The following is a 22195-nucleotide window of genomic DNA, read 5'->3' as shown; positions in this document are numbered from 1 at the left end:
ACAGCGAGTTTAGATTGTGCATTGAGAATAAAATTTAAGGTAAACAAGGAGAGAGGAGAAAAACACGAAATTAGCGAACTTTCACATTAATATTTGTATACTTTACGTTTTTTATTGTTATTGTGTTCGGAAATAAACTAAGATATTTGTAATAATGTTCAAGAAACTAAAAGACAAGATAGCAGAGGAATCACAAACGAAATTGCAGCAATTGGCACAAGTTAGTCTACATAACACGTCTGCATGAAAATCTTCTTATCATCAACATATGTATTTTTATTTGTCTTTCAGGCTGCTGGTTACAATATTCCAAGTAGTGATGTTAGCAATTCAGATAGTTTCTTCAGCATCACGGATGAAACGCCGCAAAATTCTCCGCATCACAAACCGATGAGCTCAACACCAAACTACAATAACGGAGCCGCACCTCATACAAACAGTGTGCGAACAAGACGATTGTCTAATTCGTCGCAAGCAAGCGATGTATCATTTAAATTGCCAGTTTACGACTCTGAAATGCCTGCAGTATACCATTTGCAATCAGACATGGAGAGTGCGAGTGAACTTGATGAAGCAGGAAGTGTTGCAGCTATGGGAGGTCAATTAGATTTAGTGTCGAAAGAGCAATTGCATGGAGCCTACAAGAAAGCGTTAGATCGTTATCAAAAATATAGAGGGATGTATACAGATTTAGCACGCAAATATCGAGAATTGGAAAGAGATAATACGAAAGCAAGGGTAAATTAACCGCTTTTTTTGTTCAAAGATTATATTAGGTACATTTTGTTTGTTCCTATTGAATTTCAGGCTGTTTTGGTCGAAACACAAGATAAGGCTCTTCGTCGCATCAGTGAATTGCGAGAACAATGTTCATTAGAACAACAAGCGAAGGCACACCTTGAAGCTGCTTTACGTTTAGAAATGGATGAAATGCAATGTGTCGTTAAAACTCTAACAACAAAACTCGAGTTAATGGGGGTAAATGCCGAAACAGAACTTAATAACGAGAAAAATGTTGATAATTTAATTCAATTGAGCAACACTGACAATGTAAGTCATGCATCATCTAGCGAATTAAGTTCACCGCTTTCTTCACAAAGTGTTGATTTGGACAAGAAAATACACGAGCTCGAATTGCAAATTAAACAATTGAAAGAGATTGGTATGGAAAAAGATGCTAAAATTATAATTATTAATGATGAGAATCACAAACTACGAGAAGAGAATGAAAATTTAAAGACGAAAAATGAAAACAACACTCTTCAGTTAGCAGAGAATAAGATGGTTGTTCATTCAGAATTGGAATCGAAAGAAAGGGAAATGGCACAATTAAAAACACAACTAGAGAATATCGAAACAGAAAGAATACAATTGTTAAAAAATAATCAAACGCTTAACGAACAGCTTTGCAATTTGAAAAAGCAACTTTTAGAATCAAAAACTGTTAATCAAGCTAATAAGGAAATGTTAAGTTCACAAATGTCAGAATTGGAAGTCGCTTTGAAAGGAAGTCGCGATGAAAAGCATCAATTAGAACTGAGATTTGTTGAATTTGAAAAAGAATTATATGATTTAAAGACTGAAAAGACGACGTTAACAGAAAATTTGGCGAAAATGAAGGAAGAAAAAACAAACAATGAAAAGCAACTTACAAATTTCAAAACACAAATTAGTCAACTACAACAAGAATTGAAGGATTCGTTGGCAAAAAACGACTCGCTAGTTATGAAAACGACAGAAATTTACCAAGATACGTTCCATGAAAAATTCGATGGTAATCCTGAAAGCCTCAAAAAGATACGAGAGTTGTTGAAAGAGATGCGAACAAATATTGAAACACTATCGAAGGAAAATCAAACGGTTTTGGAAGATAAGAGTAAAATTGAACAGAGATTTACGCAACTGTTCGAGGAAAAACAAAGAATTAATTCGTTGCTCAAAGAAACTCAAGATAAATTAGATAAAACTAATGAAGAAATTGAAAACTTGCGATTACAATCTTCAACAACTATTTCAAATGAGGATAAACTCATGAATTTACGTGAAAAATACGATGAAAAATTAAATCATTTGGAGACTAAATTGAATGAGAAGGAAGTTAAAATTCAAGATTTAAACAAAACTTTAGAAGCCTTTAACAATGAAAAACTTTCCAAAATAGAAGAAATCAGAACTCTTGAGATAAAAATACAAGAATTAGAGTTAGGATTCAGAAATAGCGAAGAAAAATATATTACCGAATTGGAGCCAATTAACAATGAGTTGGCACGATTGAGACAAGAATTGGTTGATAAAACACTCGAAATGGGAAAAGACCAAGAAGAAATAAAAAGATTAACAGAAGAAATTGACAAAAAGCAAGAAGAGGTAAATAATTTAGATTAACCTTACTCATTAATCATAGGAACGTTATAAATTTGTTTTTTTTTTCAGAATGCTAATATCATAGAAGCAATGAATGTCAGAGAAAGAGATATGGAGAAACTCCAATTAAATTTGGAAGAAAATATTAAAAGAAATGATGAACTTTCCTCTGAACTTGAAAAATCATTGAAGCTTGTGACAGAATTACAGTTAACCGTGGAAAAACTTCAACAACAAAATAAAAAAATAACCGAAAAGCAAATTAAATTGGAAAATGATAAGAAAAATATATTAATAGAATTACAAAATGCTTCAGAAAATAAATCAAAGCTTGAATTTAAACTACAAGAAGATCAACAAAAGTATGAAAGTTTGCTAAAAGAATTTAATGAACAAAAGAACGAAAAGCATGTTAAATCATCTGAATTGGAAAAAGTAATGATACTTGTAACAGAGCTTCAACTAAGGGTCCAAGACACACTTCAACAAAACGAAAACTTAACAACAGAACTAAATGCTCAGAAAAATGAGAAACAAAATCAATCAACACAACTAGAGAGTGCTTTAAAACACGTTTTACAGCTGGAAGCCAACGTTCAAGATACACTTGAACGAAATCGTAACTTAGAAATACAACTAAGTGAACAACATAATGAAAAACAAGACAAATGTTCAGAAATCACAACACTAAAAGGCAAAGTTGAGCTTTTGAGGAAAGAAAAGAACGACCTTGAAAAGACTCTTGAGAAGGAAATCCGTGAAAAGTCAGAATTGAAAACACAGGTTGTCAACATTTTGAAAGAAATTACAAGACTAGAGGAGCAACTGAACGAAGTTAAAACATCTCATAGCAACATTCAGTCTGAAAAAGAGCAACTTGAACAGAAATTTGAAGCTTTTAATGAAAACTCATTGAAAGAAAACGAATCTACCAAAAAGTTGCAAAAAGAATTTATCGAAATACAGAAACAATTTAATGAAAATTTGTCGGAAAAAGAAGCTTTAATAACAAAGATTCAACAGTTGGAACATAATCTTCAAAATGTAACATCTATTGAAAGTAAAACTTTAGATACAGAAGAACAACTTACGAATCTACGTTCGCAATTGGCTGAAGTATTAGCCGAAAATGCAAAACTGTCAAACGAAAAGGAATTATTAGAGCATCAAGTCCGCAGCTTATTAGATGATATCGAAGTAAAAGAAAAAGAAAAATTAACAGTAGTCGATACAAATCAAAGTCTTCTTCATAGCGTAAATAGCCATAAAGCTCAAGTTGTGCAAATTAAAGAAAAATTATCTTCCTTAGAAGAACAGAAATGTGCATTGACAGAAACCTGCGATAGCCTAATGGAGAAAGTTGACGCTCTTAAAAAAGAAAATATCAGTTTACGAGCTGAACGTGAACAATTTCAACAAAGACTTGAAGAAATTCAATGTCAACTTGAAGAAGCTAACAACAAACATTCGATTCGTGAGAACAAAATTCGAATGTTGAACGAAGAAAATAAAAGCTTTAAAAATGATATCGAAGGAAGTATGACCATGATCACTGAATTACAAGGTTCATTAGATGAATTGAAAACTGAAAATAAAGATTTGAGAAAAACTATCGAGGATTTAACGGTTGAGATGAAACTATGCATAGGAAAACAAAAAGGACAAGAAAAACAATCTGAGGAAAAAAAACAAGAAGTTAAAGAATTGAAATCTGCAAATATAAATTTGTCAGGAAATGAAGAAAAAACAGAACTAGAAAGCGTAAAAGAAGAAAGGAACTCTCTGAAAGCTAAACTTGAAGAAATTATGAAAGAAATAGCTGGAATAAATAATAATGCGAATGACTTGGCCACGAGAAATCTATTTCTGGAACAAAAAGTAGAGAACTATTTGATACTTGAACAATCAAATGAACGTCTCAAAAATCAAGTTGAAAAATTATCAAGGCAACTCGATGAGACTTTGGTAAATGATAAAATTTCTATTCTGAATATCTTATGAATATACTTATGATCTTCATTTTTTAGGTTTCACTTCATCATAATGAAGGACTGGCTGCTAACACAGAATTTGAGTATTTACGAAACATTTTATTCCAAGTAATCAAAATGTATTTTTTTTTCATATTGGTACTCACTGTTTTTTTTTCTCAGTATTTAAGTGGATCTGCTGGCGTCAACGGTAAAACATTAGTGAAAGTTATTGCAGCTGTACTCAAATTCACCCCGCAACAAACGCAAGTAGTTGTAGAAAAAGAAGCACATCGACATTCATTGGTAATCTGATCTGTTTTTTTTTAAAGCTATTGTTTTGCTATTTTTATTTTTACAGGTTGGCCAAATTAACAACTTATTGTAGCAAGACTTAATAGTCATAACTCATAAATTATCGTACTTTAACTTATTAAAGACCAAGAAACCAGCATAGATTAAGTTTGAAAAGCTGCTTAGAATTTTTTTCCGCCCAAGATTTTCTGCATTTTGAAACATTATTTGAGTTAAACGAAGGTAAAAAAAGGAGAGTGTAAAAACACATAAAGAAGCATAATTCACCTGCTTCTAATGTAATTCTTACTAAATTATGAACGAAACATATTTGAATGAATAATATGTATTATTTTTTCAGTGCTGTTACAGAAAAATTAATGTACATGTATATAAAAAATATTTATATATATAAAAGTAAAAAAATATTCGTAACAATTGGTTTTTTTTTTCATTACCTAATTAGTGCAATTTGACTTTGTGATTATGTCAACATTATAAATATACTATAAAAAGGAAAATAAAAACCCTTTTTAAAGAAAATTGATTTCTATTATTATTTATTATGAACGAGTAAATTATTTTGAGAATACCTCTTTACCATTAGATTAAAAAAATGATCAAAAATTACCTAATAAAGCCATTGTAGTCCACAAAAATGAAAATTTTATATGGTTTAATTTATATATATATATATATTTATTTATTGGAATTAATAATATAATTAATAACATGTTTTAGATCGAGTGTAGATAGGTAAATTAAATTAATTTATTAATATTTAAAAAAATTATCAAAAACATTCAGTTATTATTTAGTTTTTTTAAACTTGGGTAATAACTTTCAACCATGTTTCATTATTTAATTTCAATAAAATAGAAAATACAGTCGGTTTTTGAAATTGTAACATATTTTTATGATAAATAAAGACTACCTATTAAAAAAATTTAAGAATCGAAAAAATATAATTTTTTTAAAATTCTTTTTTTTTATAACAACTCAAGCGCATTTTGGTCCTTTGATTCAATTACATATATATTTTTAAAGATTTTAAAGTGATCATAGAGTATTTAGTTCGTTAACTACTTTTTTTTTTTTGTATAAATAAATTGAATATATGTAATAAATATACATATATATGTTTGTATTATTTTTATAGTATATTAATAAAAGGGACGGTAACAGGTTATTATTACATATATTTAATTTAATTTTTTCTTAATTATTTTATTTAATTGATGCATTATTATTTTTATAAAAAGTACATTGATCCTCATAGTTTCGATTTATAATTGTGTGTTTATAAAAAGGATATATTTGGTGTTTGGTAGGTCTATATTATATTATATATAAATGTTAAAATTCACATGATATAATAATGAACAATAAGTAGGCTAGGTAATATATAATTTGTTTTGGTCAGGATTTCTCTTACATATTTTTCAGACATTTAAAAATATAATTTATACACGTTTCTTATCCTTTTAAAAATGCACCAAAGGCGCTATTCTTTAATATTATCGATTATATCTAGACTATTTTGTTTTTCATAAGAAGTAGTGTTACACTGTACGTTGTTACATATAAAATACGGTTTCAATGATATGAGAGAGGAAAAGATTGGTTTAGAAACAGCCTCATTTTTCTTAAGAATCATTTCTTCTACATGTGCTTAGTGACTCACATCATGCTTGATCATCAGGATTTTGTGTTAAGTTTTATCCAATTTTCTACAAGGAGAAATATAATCATAAAAAGGAACGTGATAAGTGTTTTCTTTTTAGAAGGCATAACTGGGTTGATGTCACGCTGTTTGATTAAACGAAAATTCATCTTTTGGTGTTTTATGGCTAACTTAAAAAAAAAATAATATAATCCGACATGAAGTTTTGTACTTATTATTACAGTATATAGAATTAAAAAATGAGTATAAAACATAAATATAGAGAAGCATTATAAAATTAAATATGTTTCTTTAAATTTTCTAATAAGACAAATCTTTCTTTTTCAAATCAGAAATAAGAAACTGAAGTTTCTAAAAAATATCACTTTATACATATAACTATTTAATCGTATTCTTAGTTGAGTAAAAGTCCTATTAGAGCCTGTCAAATTTTGTCATAGATAAACTTTCATACCCAATTCCTTAAATATAAAACAAAAACATTAATATATAAAAATTTCTTAAGATGCATTCTGTTTTTCTTTTTAAATTAATATGTATGAATTATATATAATGTGTGTTGAATTAAAGAATTTTACTTTACACGACGAAGAAAAAATTGCCTTGTTTTTCATTTAACTATAAAAATTATCTACCGTTGTTGGAATATTCGTTTGTCAGTTATATTTTTAGAAAAGGGACTTAAGCGTAAAACTATTTATTTATTTTTATAAAAACTGATTATATAGTTATTGTATAGTCTATGATACTTGCAACAATCAACATTTTAAAGCTATCATTTTTATATTTTTCTCAACGAAGGCTATTGTCTTCATTAGACCTAAAAGTAAATTAATATTTGATAAGTCAGTATCGAGGCATCTATTTTTGTCCATAAATAATAGAATTTTAGATGCATTTTTTATGCATGTTGTTGGCGATCTTAAATATTAGAGCAATTGTAACGTACGTAAAAATTTTTTAACTTAATAAAAGGCTTGATAATCGATTTATGATCAGTAGCTAATAAAGGCCTAAAAGTGCAATATCTGATTGACGAAGAACACTTCATTACAATAACTGTTCTTTTTCGTGCGGCGGTGAGGGTCCAGATACAGATAACGCAGGTAATTGGCCAAGTCTTGGAGGTCTTTTTTGTTGTTGTTGCAGTTTACTCGTGCTTGGTTGAGAAAATAATGTTAATTGTGGTTGTGATGATATTGGCGATGATGGCATTTGTTGCGATGGTAGGGATTGCTGTTTATTAATACTATTATCTGCTACATTTTCCGCAGTTGCTTCGTTTATTGTGCATTCATGAAGCTCAATTGGAGGACTTTGATGTTCATCGCATGACCAATCCTTAGAAAATGATTTTCGCTATGAGTTTTGCAGTTGAAATTAAGAAGAAAAGAAATAGTTAGTAAGCGATATGAAATTTTAGAGGGATTTAATAGTTAGTTTGTAATTTACATGCAATAAAATGTTTGATTTGTTCTGTGCTTTAGTATAGTATTTTTTCAAGTAAGTATAATTAAAACCTTTTTCATTTTCATTTTTACGTCGAGTGTTTTGAACGTATCTTAAAATATTATGTAATCCAGAGAAGAAAAAGGTAATATTTACACTTATTAACAGCAACAAAATTAACAAATCGAATTTAGCATTAAGAAAAACTTATAAGTTTATTTATAATACAAAACGTTTATCCTCGTTTAATAACAATACATGAACAAAAATAGGACGAATATGAACAGTTTTTGCTCCAAAGTAAACAATTAATTAAAAATAATTTTCTTTGCAATCCGTTAATTTTGGACGTAAATAAGCAACTAATCAACGTGGTTTGTCTAACTACTTAGCAAAGCCATAATCATGTATATTAAGTTAAATCAGCAATGTCGGTCGATGAATGTAATCAAACACCTCATTATGAGAAAAATCTCGCCTGAAGTGGTAATCTATGTAACAACTCTGTGGTCCTATTCAGTAAGTAATTAAATGTTATAGTATATTTCTTTTATTCAGTATGTCAATGTTGGTTATTGTAAGGACTGTTATTTAATGTGAAACATTTTGATGTTCTCTGTTTTTGTGTTTCCTTTTTTTCGTTTAGTAATAATAATGTTCAAATGACATGGGCGGTCGATTATATCATAAGTATTGTGTCTTTTATGGACCTTTTAAACTGTTTTATGTAGGATTACGAGCGGTTATATCAGATGAGCTATAAAAAGGGCTCAGAAATGAGAGATTTTTGATGCTTTCGTGTGATGAATATTTTAAAATAAATTAAGTTTTGCTGTTTAGCGAAGAATTATTCCGACACTTTTGTTTACCTTCTCCTTCTATATTTTAGGCTTTGCCTTTGTTATCGCGTGTTAATATAAAATTTCTTTCAGAAGTAATTCCATATAATAATTACGAAGCCTGCATTCTTATGAATAAATAACGTTTTTACGATGTGAAAAAACCTGATTTATTATTTAAAATTTTAGATTACTTAAAACTAATTTTTTGCTTTTCTTAAATTATTGAATGAGAAAGAAGCCAAAAAATTGAATTTGAAAACTGTGTCAAATATCGTTCCGAAGCATTCCTTTTCAAGTGCATTATATATGCATCTCTCAAAGGTCGCATTTGCATATTTTTCATTTTATCACGCCACATTCTATGGCTGACATGGATAAACGTCTCTTTGCAAATAAATTTCCCTCACGGAAGTTCTTGTGGCGTGATATAATCACGCTTCATTTTCAAGAACATTTTGAAAAACAAAGTCATGTTATTGCTCACTTTTGCAAAACTAGAAGATTTTTTACTTTTGTCAACACTAAGTCATGATAATAAGAGTGTCGTTCTCTCTTTTTATAAATATTCTTCCGTCGTAAATGTGCGATCATAAAAGATGAAAAAGCTTTTTCCGTTGTTTTTGTGAAAATAAAACTGACTTACTGAAAACGTTAAACTGCTTTGAAAAATTTCATAACATATTTACAAAAATATATAATACGATTTGTCATACATAAGTTATTATTATCATAATTTTGTTGCAAAGTTTTAATAAAAAAAAAGATGCATGCAATTGATAAATATGCATTTCATTATGCTAATATTACGATTTATATATAAATATTTTACGTGATGTTTTCTGTCTTGAGTTTTCGTGATACGTTAATATGACTTATACTTCTTTCTTAAATCCGGAGAGAACGTTACAATTTTTGAAATATGAATGAAGTTTTGTTTTGCATGATTTTTATGACTGTCACAAAAATATATCATTTTCTATATTTAAGTTTATGATAGCTTCAATTTTAGATCTGGAAGCAAAGTTAAAACTTAAATAAAAAAAATATATTTATCATGCATGGAGTTGTTTTTTTAAAATTGCAATTTAATAAAGTTAAAATTAGTGAAAATCATCTTGAAGTTGAATGATGAATGAAAAAAATTAATGAACATATTTTTTTGAGCTCTAAAAATATTACTTTCATAATTCACAAATTTCATAATTTATAAAAGAAAAACAAATCAGTTGAAAATGCTGTACAATTGATAAATTAATATTTTAGTAAATATTATTTTTTTTAAACTGAACAAAATAATTAAGATCTCTTGAAGTGAGATAAAAATGTTTTATGTTAGTTTTTAATTTGTCAGTAATTGCACGTACGAAACAAAAAGCAGACAAGTTTTAAGTTTAAAATAGAGTGTAACATTATAAATATATATGTTACCGATGAAAAGGCAGAACCTAGCATACCAATATCCGATTTACGACGAACATCATGTTGTCTAGCTTGTTGGATCACGTCAAAAATATGTTGTCGAAAAGGTAGCTGAGTATTTTTTGTCGTTCATAAATGTGTTTCGTGAAGTGTAAATAAATCAAAAAAAAAAATATGTAATGTAAGAAATATGAATAAAATAAAATAAAATTTTTTGCTCTAACTTCGAACAGACAAAACAGGGAAATTAGTCGAAAAATAAGTAAAGTATTGACTTTTTTGTAAAAAATTGATTGTTATTTTATTTTTTGATATTAACTTTTTAATGGACTTCTTATTAGAAGCTCTTAAGAGACACACATTTTATTATAAAATATGAAAAACGCTTAACTTTGCTAAATGTACTTATTCCAAATTTTTTACTTTATGATAAATGTATTTTGAGGTTTCTCTTTCTTAAAACTACACACAATATAAAATAGCTTACCTTTTTTTCATCGCTAATATTTTCTGCACTCTTTGCTTTTCGACATAGAACGCTTTGCGATCCATAACGCCTAATGAACTCAATAGAATCAAAACCACGTCCTTCAGATGACACGAAAATTGCGCTGTTGATGCGTGCTCGACTACAACGATTCTCAATAGCAACCACAGAATCTTCGGGCCACGGAGGATGTATTTGTTGCTAATTACATTGAAAAATAAAAAAATTACATTAATTTCAAAATGTAAGTGAATACTGAAACTACGTAAAAAATTAAAATGATAAGACGAACACTTTATACACAAAACTGCATTGTGCTTGTTGTGAAAAAAGACCTATATATTCATTTAATTCATTTGTTCGACAGTAAAAAAAAATTTGAAGGTGAAAAACGGTCTCAGTATCACAAAGAAGAACTTACCAAAATTAGCAGAAAAATTTTTTAATTGAAAGATTAATTGAAAGTGGGAGAGTTGAAAAATATTCAAAGGATCGGCAAACTAAACGAGGTAGTTTAATTAAATTGTTCGCTAAAGGTTCTATTAGCATCATATATACCTAAGGTAGTAGAAATTTATGTGATACAAATAAACTCTGTTGAAATCTTATAGTAAATGAACGTTAGGAATAAAAGTAGAAGAAAACATAGTTCTCAATTTATAAAACATTCTTTTTTTTGTAACTTTTCTGATTTTGTGTGCTCTTATTTTTTAATTGAGATTAAAATAATGAATTTACAATAATCACAATGTGTGTTTTGATGTATAATTCAAGATTATCAATGACACAATAATGATTATGTTTTATGGCAGAACTCTCTATTTTAATTGTTATATATTTTTATTCACAATATTTTGTAGTGAAAAAATCACAGGTGCGTTTTTTATCTTGCAAATGTCATCAAACTAGAAGTACATAAAAGGATTTGCTTATCTCTAAAACAACAACGACAGTCAAGAATGTCACAATGGTGCAACACACAGCACGTATGAATATATATCTTATTAAAGCGAGTTTCATATAATTTAAGTCCTGTGTAAATAGTTATGTCTTCTACGTGTCAGTGCATAAGCTGAAAAAATATGATTTTCCGGTGCATGAATTCACATCTTTAAGAACTTTTAGAATACTTATCGGAAAACAGATATATATATTTGTCAGTTGCAAAAACATAATATGGGTGAGATAATTGAAATATGGGATTGCGAGGGATGTCTCAACACTTACAGATTGATCAAGATCCGCTTCATTGTCTCTTGATCGCGAGGCCATATACCCGCCTTTTCTACTACTCTTACTTAAAAAACGACCTGAACTATGCTTATATAAATATTGACGTGTTTTCTGATCTAGTAAGAGACGACGTTGTTGCTGATTTCTATGACATTCCTCCGTATGCTAGCTCTCGTCAACACGATGCAATAACGCAAACTGGCATCCACATTCCCGTGAGTCACGTGATCGTCGAGAACAATTAAAACAACGTTCCAATAATCCACATCCTTCACATCGTGGCAAACACTAAAGGGGTTTGTTTGTTTTTTTGAAAAATGTGTTTAATCTTTTTTGTAATATGTATTTAATAAAAAAAAAATTAATCAAGGAGCAAAAAGTACTCTATATTTGACACAGATCACACTAATGGATCTCAATAGAACCGAAAATTTCGAACGCTTAAACTGATATTATATACGTCATGAAAGTATATATAGTGAACATTCTGCTCAATTATTATATTAGGTAAACAATGTTGAATGATTTCTACATACTTTTACTTTGTTTTATATACATTTTCTTAAGTAACATTTGATCTTTTTTGAAAGTATCAAATTAAATAGACCAAGGACTAACCATAACTTAAGGAAATAACAAAAGGAGATAATAAAAATAATACACTAAGCACCTCTAAGTAATGATGATAATGATTTAGTGACATATATTTTAATTAATTGTTGTAAAAGTTGTAAACAGACACACACATGTTTCTACAAAACTTAGATATTTTAGCCTAAAGGAATCGAAAATAAAAAATTTCTTCCATGGGATTTCAAATAATTTTTAAAAAAATTACTTAGCTGAAAACAGGAAACTTTAGAGATGATCATTGTTATATGTATAACAGAGTACTTATATTTATTGATGGTTCAATCAATGAAAATGTAAAAATGTCTTGAAATGTATGCGCTATGTATATAAAAACAAAAAGTTTTTATAACAAATGAACTAAATGATTGAACGTTATGATATAAATATTTTCGCCTTTTATATAAAACAGTGAGAAGAATAATCGAAATACAAAAAATTAATGTGTTAATTGTCATTCAATAACCAAGTACTATAATTTTTTTTAAGTTACTACATGGGTTTCATTTTCCAGACGCATACGTTTTACAGTTGTATTAGAAAAATTTAAAGCACAGCAGTTTCGTACGAAAAAGTATAATTATATTACATCAACAATGGCCTAAATCATCTTTAATTGGATTATTATTATTATGCTACAGCGGTAACGAACGAGGAGTTCTTATTCATTATTATTATATGTATAGGAAAAATAAAGAGTAAATGACAAGGTTTAAGTCTATGACTCTTTGATGTAATGCCATTTTTTAACAAGAAATAAAAACAGAAAAATGAAAATTGATTGGCACATTACCTGATGCGAATGTTGACCGTTACACTGTCCTGTGCATACTCCTGTTCCGGGCACTTTTAGCTGTTCCGATTTGTATGCTGGTTGATACGGCAACAACATACGAATTTTGCCCCATCGGTTAAAAAAAAGAGCAATTGCACCCGCCCAAACAACAAGAACTAATAAGACGATTCCGATTTCTACACCACGAATCTATTGATGCAAAGTTAATTTGTTGATGCTGAAAAATGCAAAATCAATTGAGAAAATACTCACAATTGGAAGTTCTTTTGTGGTCGTTTCGTTTTTACTTTGATTTTGTGATAAACTGTTATTGGCTTTGTACGTATCATTTCCGGGTCCCATTTCTGTTAAATAGAAAAAAATAACGTCCTTTGTAAAAATTACATTTCAACGCTTTTAAGGCCTGCTGTTTGTTTTTTTTTTGTCAATTTTTCTTACCTTGTGTCCTAAAAGTAATTGGTTTACTTTTGAATCTCCTATTTTTATTGTAAATCGCAGTCACTGTTAACGTATATTGAGTATCTGGCAAGGAAAAATCGAACTTTATCTCACATATTTAAAATGAAAGTTTAAAGTATCTTGCCTGGATCTAATTTATCTATAATGACTTCTTTTACATTGCCAGTGACGTTATGTACAATCCTGAAACTTTAATTTATTAAATAATAAATTTTACAAAAGCATATCTACCTTACATATATAAATATTGAGGACAGACAAGAAACACAAATAAATGATTTTTTAAGAAATTTCATAAAACTTGTCTAATGCTTTATGATAATATGTACTTTTTAGAATAATTTAATATGACAAAGTACTTTATTTAATAATTATTTTAATTCAATCATCGACACAAATAATGAAAACAAAGAAATAAACCTTGAAAAGCATATAAGTACTTGATGGATTAAAAGTAAATAACAAAATTTCACTTCACGATCATTTGACGAAAATAAAAAAAACCCTTTATAAATTTATTAATTTTATTATAATAGGAGTATTACTTTAGGAGTATTATTAATATCAGTATTATTTTTACTGAATAATTATGAGAAAAAATCTATATAATGCGTGAGTGAGCTTATTTCATATGGGCTAATTATACCTCAGCTTATTACCAAAAAGAAATCCTGCATTTTCAATTAATATTGATTGGTTTTGAAATAAAATGACTAAAATGGTACTGAAAAAATAGACAACAGATTGTTGGTTGCACTATTTGTTGTAAAACAGAATGAGGTTCTTTCGCTCTTTATAAAACAATTACCTTTAGAATGAATGTAGAAACTATAAAAATTTAAATCACAATAAAGTGAAAATGTCACGCAATATTGAAAAAAGAAAGGCATTGTAATAGTTGTAGGTCTTTTTGATTACTTAAAGATGGCGATGAAAGTCCCAGAATACAAAAATAGGAGAATATTTGTTGAATGGGTAAGTTAAGTTTTGAATTTATGTGTTATACTTTTATGACGTCACATTGAAAAACATTTTTCACGTCACAAAACAAAAAAGTGGTCAAACATTTGTTTGTTTATGAATTAACGCTCTACATTGTGTCCCGCCATCATGTTGCATTGTACAATAACAAAATATGTTCTCATTTTTCATGTATATTAGTCTATTTTTGTTCTTCAATCGCATCAAATATTAATTTAATCCTTGACATAAATGCACAAATGACATTAGGTATATACGTATAATAGATAGAAAAAAGTGTATGTAAAGTAGAGTTTTCTTATGTCAAGAAATGTAGTTGTTATAAGTTTGAGTAAATTAGTAAGTAATTATTAATATTTTAACTTGACGTGAGTTAGGTTACAATACAAAGTATAGTTCGTATTTTATTTCGTTGTAAGATTGGACTATTAGCATGAACGTATTTTCATGTTTTTTTTCTGTAATGTTGAGTGAACTCGATCAAGACAAATAATCACAGGAAAATAATGTCATTTTCTTATAAAAAAATAAAAATGTTAAAATGTAGAGTGCTTTGAAGAGAAGGAGTAATTTGAATTTCATGTGTGTTAATAGCTCCCTCAGGATAGCATTAGCTACATAAATGTAAGTCAAATAAATGAGTGCGTTTGTTTAAAATAAAAATCTATATTATTTATATTTTTATATTTATTCTATTTTATTTGTAATCTTATTTATTTGCGAATGTAATCAGACTTGAATGGCTATCTCTCGCTCTCTATGTGCTTTTATAGTTTAATGATAAAAATAACACAAATGTGTATCAATGCGAAAAGGGTTGATATGCTCTAAACCTACATAAGTAAGTACATATAAATATTTATTTACTTTCATATAAGAGTTCGTATTTCAAATGGAATTCGTAAAGGTATAGTGTCCTTTATTCATATTCTGCTATATATCTTGTTTAACGAAACACATGATTACATCCTTACATCTATAAATGAATCGTAATTGAACAAAACAATGAAATGTCATTTTGATAATACATACTATTGGTTTATATTTGAAAAAGTTCGATTCGACTTTTTTACTTTTGTGTCGTGAAAATAAAATAAAAGGTTGCTGTGGTTCGTTGAAATTAAATATTTGTTTAACTTAGACTATAGCCGAAATATTTTTTATATTTTCAAACTAGGTAATATTTAAATTAAAGTAATTTGGTATTTAACAATTTAATTGTTTTAATTGATTTTGTTTTAAAAAAATAAGTAATTTTGCGAAAGAGAAAAATATAGATCAAGTTTAATGAAATATGGAAATTAATTCACAATTAATTAATTCAAGGACGACAAAATGCACTGTTTAAAGCAAATTTAAAATTTAATTACTTTGCTCTTGTTGGCCTATACGTAATATCGTACTTATCTGGTAACGGTTTTTGTTGATTTATCGGAGAAGACGTTTCCCAAGATACTTTTACGGATGTTGGATTGATGAAGGTTAATGTAATATTTTCAGGTGTACTTGGAGCAGAATCTGTAAAAAAAAGAGAAATATAAATTATGTCCAATCATATAAATATGTCAGTTCAATTAATGCCATTCAATTAAATTTATTTATGGCTTTTTCATACACCTTTAATTCTATGAAAAATAAAAATATTCAGATTAAGAAATATAAAACTTCTTTAAAACACAATAAAGGTTATAAATTTTATATTAAAACAGATAAAACACAAAGAAACGAGTAGGTACCTAATGATGTGAAAAGTTGTGAAAACATCTGCTGAACATCATCTGCTAATTAATTGACTACTAACCGATCATCGTTTGTTCGATTCAAGATATATATATATTTACAAAATTTTCATTACCCATTTATGTTTAAACATATACAACCGATTTTTGTTATATTATTGAACTATCCGTTGGAAAAATTTATTATTGTGAAAAATCATGTGGGATAAAACTAACAAAAAATTAAATTACTCGTAATAAAATTTTGCCTCGAATATTGATAGATTGTGTTCGTTCTGTCAATCAATCTTTTTAATTATAAATATTTATTGAACAAAAAGTTTATTAAACTAGACGATTTTATTTGAAAACACTTTTAAATTAATATAGAGCAGATATTCATTCAATGATTTGATGTTAAAACCGAAACACGTAAAAAACGCTTGTCAAATACTAACAATATTGATGGTCTTTCTAAAAATAAATATTTATCTGCTTTATAGTGCTACAAATTATCGACCAAAGATCATTTTTGACTTAATCGATGATGAATTGTATACCTATTTTTACATATAAATTTCAACTCGTTTTGAAATGACACAAGAAATGAGTACTTACCAATTATTCTTACATTGATGGCTAAAAATGCTGCAAATAAAAGCATTTTATATTGGAGACTGGCTATTGATGCTCTCTACTATTGTTATTGTACTGAGATTGACACAAAATGCACTTTCTCATAAAATTTAAGGGATACTCTCTTCATATTTTCAAACGATCATTTCTTTTTTCGTTTTCTTTTCATGAAAATAATAAAAAAAATTATCTCTTAGGATCGATTTTTTTTCCTATATCTTGTTAATTTTTTTAGAACTTTATCACTCTTTTCTATTATTTCTTCTGATTCGGATTCTATGATTACTTTTCACATGTTTTTTTTTTAACATTAATGTATTTCTTTACAACTTGTAAGGTAATAAAAGTGTTATACTTAAAGGAGCAATAAAATAGACAAAACGAATGTTGCGAAAAAACTTGTTTAATTTTTATCTCTTGGTAATTGATACAACTTTTTCAGTTTGGATTTTTCTTCTTCAATCTACTGAAGAATTACTTGAATCCATTGATGAAGGAATACAAATATCAACTTATCCAGGAAAACTTACAACAATTTGGTTTACTTTATTATTACTATCGTCACAGATGATGAGTCATGAATCGATGAAGAGCAGAGATCCGTTGTAATAAAAATTGTTAAATCCTTTTATGATGTTTCTCAACTTTCAATTTTTTAACGTTACTCAATGTTATCCTTTCAGTTTTCTTTGTTTCATATTTCTTGATATTTTTTTGTACTTTTTGCACTCATTTCAGTATGAATTATTGAGTATGACATTTAACATCCTTCCTTCTTATGAGGCTGATAGAAAGAGTTATTTTTAAATTATTTCTGATATTTTTATGTTAAAATGTCACGTCGATATCCTTGAATAACTGATGAATATTCAATATATTGATGAACAAAAGAGTACCTATATTTTTTCGTTCTCTCTTTTATTCATATACCTTCATTAAGCTTTAACTGTATCACTTTTTTATATGACACGTTTTTTCTCTTTTTATTTATTATTACAAACGACTACATGTGTATGAACTGTCTGCAAAGAAAAAAGGAAAATGATATTAATTTAAAAATCGATAAGAGTTATTGATTTGAGTTTTGAGGTGAGTTTTACTGTGGTATACGATTGGCTTTGGTTTCGTTTTAATAAAAGGCAAAAAATATATTCAACTGGTTTTTATAATTGACAAAAAACTCAAAGTTGTGATGTGTCTAATAGACTTCATGTAAATAATACAGTATTAAAAAAATATTTTTTATTGTAAAATAAAATGTAGATACATATCAAAAAAGTTTCAAACATAACCATTGAACCTCCACTGAATTTATTTGTATCGTTTTTTTCAAACCAACTAAAAATAAATACATGAATAATTAAAAGGATCGTTTTTTCCATTATGAACACAAAGAAAAATCAATAATAAAAAAATAATGCAAGACTTTACTATACAAGTCACGAGTCACTAAATAGTATTTTTTTATCTGCACTTTGTATTTTGGAGTATGTTTTGTAGGTAAAATCTTCAATAATTTCGTTTTTCTTCATTTCTTGCATAGACTTTTTGAGATTTTTAAAGAAGTTGGAAGCTTAAACTCACAATTGAAAGTTGATTTTCATATAAACATTTTTTGCTTAAACACATTATAATTTAATGTAAAAACTACTGCCAATGCATAGAATACCAAGTTCTCCTGAGAATCGAAACCACATTGTTTTTCCGCTATTGAACACGCACGCACATTACGGCGACATTTCTGATAAAATAAAATTATATTGCTATATCATATTTTGTTTTACGATGCAATGTAAAATTATTGTCTTATGGCATGAAAAGCAAATCATATTTTTACGAAGCAAACTAATGTGTATTCCTTACACTATTGCGAAAAAACGGATTGTACTAATTATTTGAATTGTGTTATATTTTCTTTTAAATTAAACATTATTTATTAGTTTCAAGAGATTCTTATAAAAAGCGCAATAATAGTGAGTTAAACAATTTAATAAAAAAAAAAATGAGTGAACTGTGATTCAGATATCTATTTAATTTGTAATCATTAATTTTCCGACTTAATAATTGATATTTGAAGTAAAGTAGAATAATTTTTTATTTGTAAATATTTACGCTTGTTTAATTATAAGACACGAAAGAACGAATAAAAGAGCATAACATGGAGCTGGAAAATATATATAACTATTATAATTTTTCGCAGAAGAGCCCAAGTGATAGACAAAACTAAACACGCAGTACGAGGAAAAATGAAATATTATGACGGATAGTAATAAATAAATAAGGTTATGTCGTAATATTCTATGGTGTAGAGAAAACAAAATAAGAGATATAAAATTTTGATAGTCATGGAATTAGGGAAGTGCTTGCAGCGACAGAAAACGATCAAACTTTATAATAACGACAAAAAAGAAATTTTCATGACTTATATTATGGTAAATATTATTGATAAGAAATATCAATCAATAGGTCAACCGGTTTGTCAGTTTTTATCCGAAAGTTATTCTGTCAAACCCATTATTATATATAGAGATATGAACTTTAAAACAAATTTACAAATAAAAAAGAATCAATCAAATTTATATTTATAATAAAAATATAATGACTATTTAAAAATTTTTTCGTCGTTTTTATCATTTTTTTTTTTAGTTTTTTACATATATTTCATATATTTTTTTTACTGATTCTACTTATTTAATATTGCTCCAAAAAGCATACGTTAGCAAAAATGACTCTTTTACAAATACATTATGCCCAAAAAAATGCGTAAAAACTTGTTAACTTATTGGTGTCTAGAAAATCTATTTTTTTTTTGCAAATCAATGTAAACAAACAGGAAAAATATATCAATCTAAAACGAAAAAGCATTCAAGAAAAACAGAGATATACAAACAATAAGAGTTTTATATTTATTTCGGTTGGGACATTGATTGACACTATCTTGACATGTTAGTTTTTTGCATCAAAAGAATAAAACAAGAATAATCATGGCAAAACATATGAATAACTTAATTATGTGAAATACATGTCAATTTTCAAAGAACAATGGAAAAGGTATTATGATTTATTCAGCAGAGTCATCGACGGTTTTTGAAGATTTTTTTAAAATAAATATCATTTGTTCATTTGCAAATAGCTTTACCTCAAAGTCACTTACTGTGACAAGAATGATATTTTAATTTTAGAACCTATGTATAAATTTATTTAATTCAAAAAGGAAGAAGATGGGTTTACTATAAATAAAGAACACATATTTTTTTCACAATATCAGAATATTTCATATCGATAAGTTTTTTCTTTTACACTATACTGATATGGATTTGATTGAAACATCTTTCATACAATGAAATTAGAAAATTTTACTTATTTATAATAATTTAATATTCAATATATGTTTTTTTCGCATATTTTCTACTTTAAGGGACGAAAAAATGGATGCAATAGAAGAATAAAGTTACACCGACGTTAAGTTTTTATTGTGCTCTTGGGTAAGATGGGATTTTCTTATCTACGTATTTTTGTTACAATATGCTTTATAAATTTTATGAAACGATGATGCTTTGCATGAATAAAAATAATTTTCAACGGATGAGAAAGTAAAAAACGGAAATATAATAAACATATTTTTATTTACAGGTTAAAGAGTGTAAAGACATCTCTGATAAAACATTATTAACATTTCGTCAGAAATCTCTTAACAAGAATAAATTTTAAAAGTGAAGGCTAGATAACTTTTATTTTACTTTTAAAACTGTTCACCAAAAGGTATTTTCAAAGGTAAGAATCAAAAACGTTTAAATGACAAACATACCTTTTTACCCTTAAGTATTTTTAATTGAATAATTTTCTTTCTTTTTTTGTATAAATGTCATTAACATAACAAGTTAATTAAGTAGCTCTTTATCCTACGTGTTACAATGAACAAAGCGGCAAAATGGGATGAAAATATGCAAATATGAAAATATGAAAAAAAATATATTGTTGTTTTACTTTTAAATCTACATAGTTTATGGGTCAACGTACAAAAGAATCTATTTATGGTTTTCCAAAAAATGTAAAAAAAGTATCTTGATTGAGCAAGAAAACTCGGATTACAATGTTTGTTATAAATTAAGCCTTAAATTACTGCTGAGAGTCTAAATACGCTCGATGTTCGGATTCTTGACTGATCATTTTCAATAATAGAGACACATATGTGCAATAAAATACACATCTTTAATTGCACATTTGTGTTGAATAATTGGGTATTACAAAACATTTCGTGACACATTTTATTTTTAGTTAATAAAAGCTAAAATAATTCATCAGAAAATTTTCATATCACACAGGTTCAGAGACACACACAAATTACCTTTGCGCGACTTATAAAGTTGTTTTTCATTAATTATTCCTTACATGTCGTACAATTAGCAGAGTATGTTAGAATGGCATAACTAACTAAGTAGAAGCATATGTTCCGAAAATAATTCAATTTAGAATATTAAATTAGAGGCTTTGCATACACTTGTTTGGTGTAAAAAATGAAAAGTAGACAAAAATTCTTGAAGATTTATTGAAGTCGTAAGTCCTGCGATTCTGATTTTTTAAGATTAAAAGTAACATAAAATCAATCAACAAAGGTGTTGTTGACAGAAATAGTTTATTATTTAGATTTTATTAATAGGTGACAAGTTTATATAATTATATTAAAATAAGTAAAGTCAAGGTTATTTGAGGAATCACTGCATAATATGTTGAAAGTAAGAGAAATTATGATTCAGCGCTAACACAAATTAAAGAAACTTGTTGAGTTTTACTTATACTAAAATATATGTTTCAATAGCGACAAAATATTAAGTATATTATCGAAAACAACGGATTTGTTGAATATGATGAAGTCATCTAGTTTTTCACGTCTTTATTTTAAGCAACTTGAAATTATTCTTGAAATTAAACTTAACTCCTTTTGTTAGTCAAAAGTTGGAATGATTTTTTTCACTGTAGGTTCTCATTTTGAAAAACAATCACAATATACACAATCAATAGAATACTTAACTTACCATTTTCAGTAAATTAATTTATCCATGTTATAAGACACTAATTTTAATTAAAGCTCGTAGCTTTCCCGTAAAGTTTAACAGTTTTTTTTTATGTCTGGTAAATTACTTGTATTTCAATTGCGTTCTCGTAAGAACATCACATGAGTTATAAATATATTGTGTATTGTTATAAATTTATGATTATTATTGATTCACAT

At 27.4% G+C, this 22195-nt stretch overlaps 2 protein-coding genes across 2 annotated transcripts; one reads left to right on the top strand and one right to left on the bottom strand.

The window, feature by feature from the left end:
• Nucleotides 1-56: 56 nt before the first annotated feature.
• On the top strand, nucleotides 57-5090 carry LOC134829217 (golgin subfamily A member 4). The gene is made up of 7 exons (XM_063842215.1): nucleotides 57-220; nucleotides 292-738; nucleotides 808-2367; nucleotides 2434-4329; nucleotides 4392-4463; nucleotides 4518-4640; nucleotides 4696-5090. Exons 1-7 carry the CDS (start codon nucleotides 155-157, stop codon nucleotides 4720-4722), a joined length of 4191 nt encoding a protein of 1396 aa, XP_063698285.1. The 5' UTR covers nucleotides 57-154; the 3' UTR covers nucleotides 4723-5090.
• Nucleotides 5091-7233: 2143 nt separating this feature from the next.
• LOC134831874 (uncharacterized) lies at nucleotides 7234-17083 on the bottom strand. Its single transcript, XM_063845702.1, has 8 exons — nucleotides 16945-17083; nucleotides 15979-16126; nucleotides 13752-13816; nucleotides 13607-13690; nucleotides 13421-13512; nucleotides 13166-13357; nucleotides 10510-10710; nucleotides 7234-7671 (listed from the first exon to the last, which is right to left on the bottom strand). The coding sequence occupies exons 1-8, from the start codon at nucleotides 16988-16990 to the stop codon at nucleotides 7363-7365; spliced, it is 1137 nt and encodes a 378-aa protein (XP_063701772.1). The 5' UTR covers nucleotides 16991-17083; the 3' UTR covers nucleotides 7234-7362.
• Between the last annotated feature and the right edge of the window lie 5112 nt (nucleotides 17084-22195).

The sequence above is a fragment of the Culicoides brevitarsis genome, chromosome 2, assembly GCF_036172545.1.
Source record: "Culicoides brevitarsis isolate CSIRO-B50_1 chromosome 2, AGI_CSIRO_Cbre_v1, whole genome shotgun sequence".
NCBI classification, from domain to species: domain Eukaryota; kingdom Metazoa; phylum Arthropoda; class Insecta; order Diptera; family Ceratopogonidae; genus Culicoides; species Culicoides brevitarsis.
Note: the sequence above shows the minus strand (reverse complement) of the source record. Positions and strands in the feature narration are given on the sequence as shown.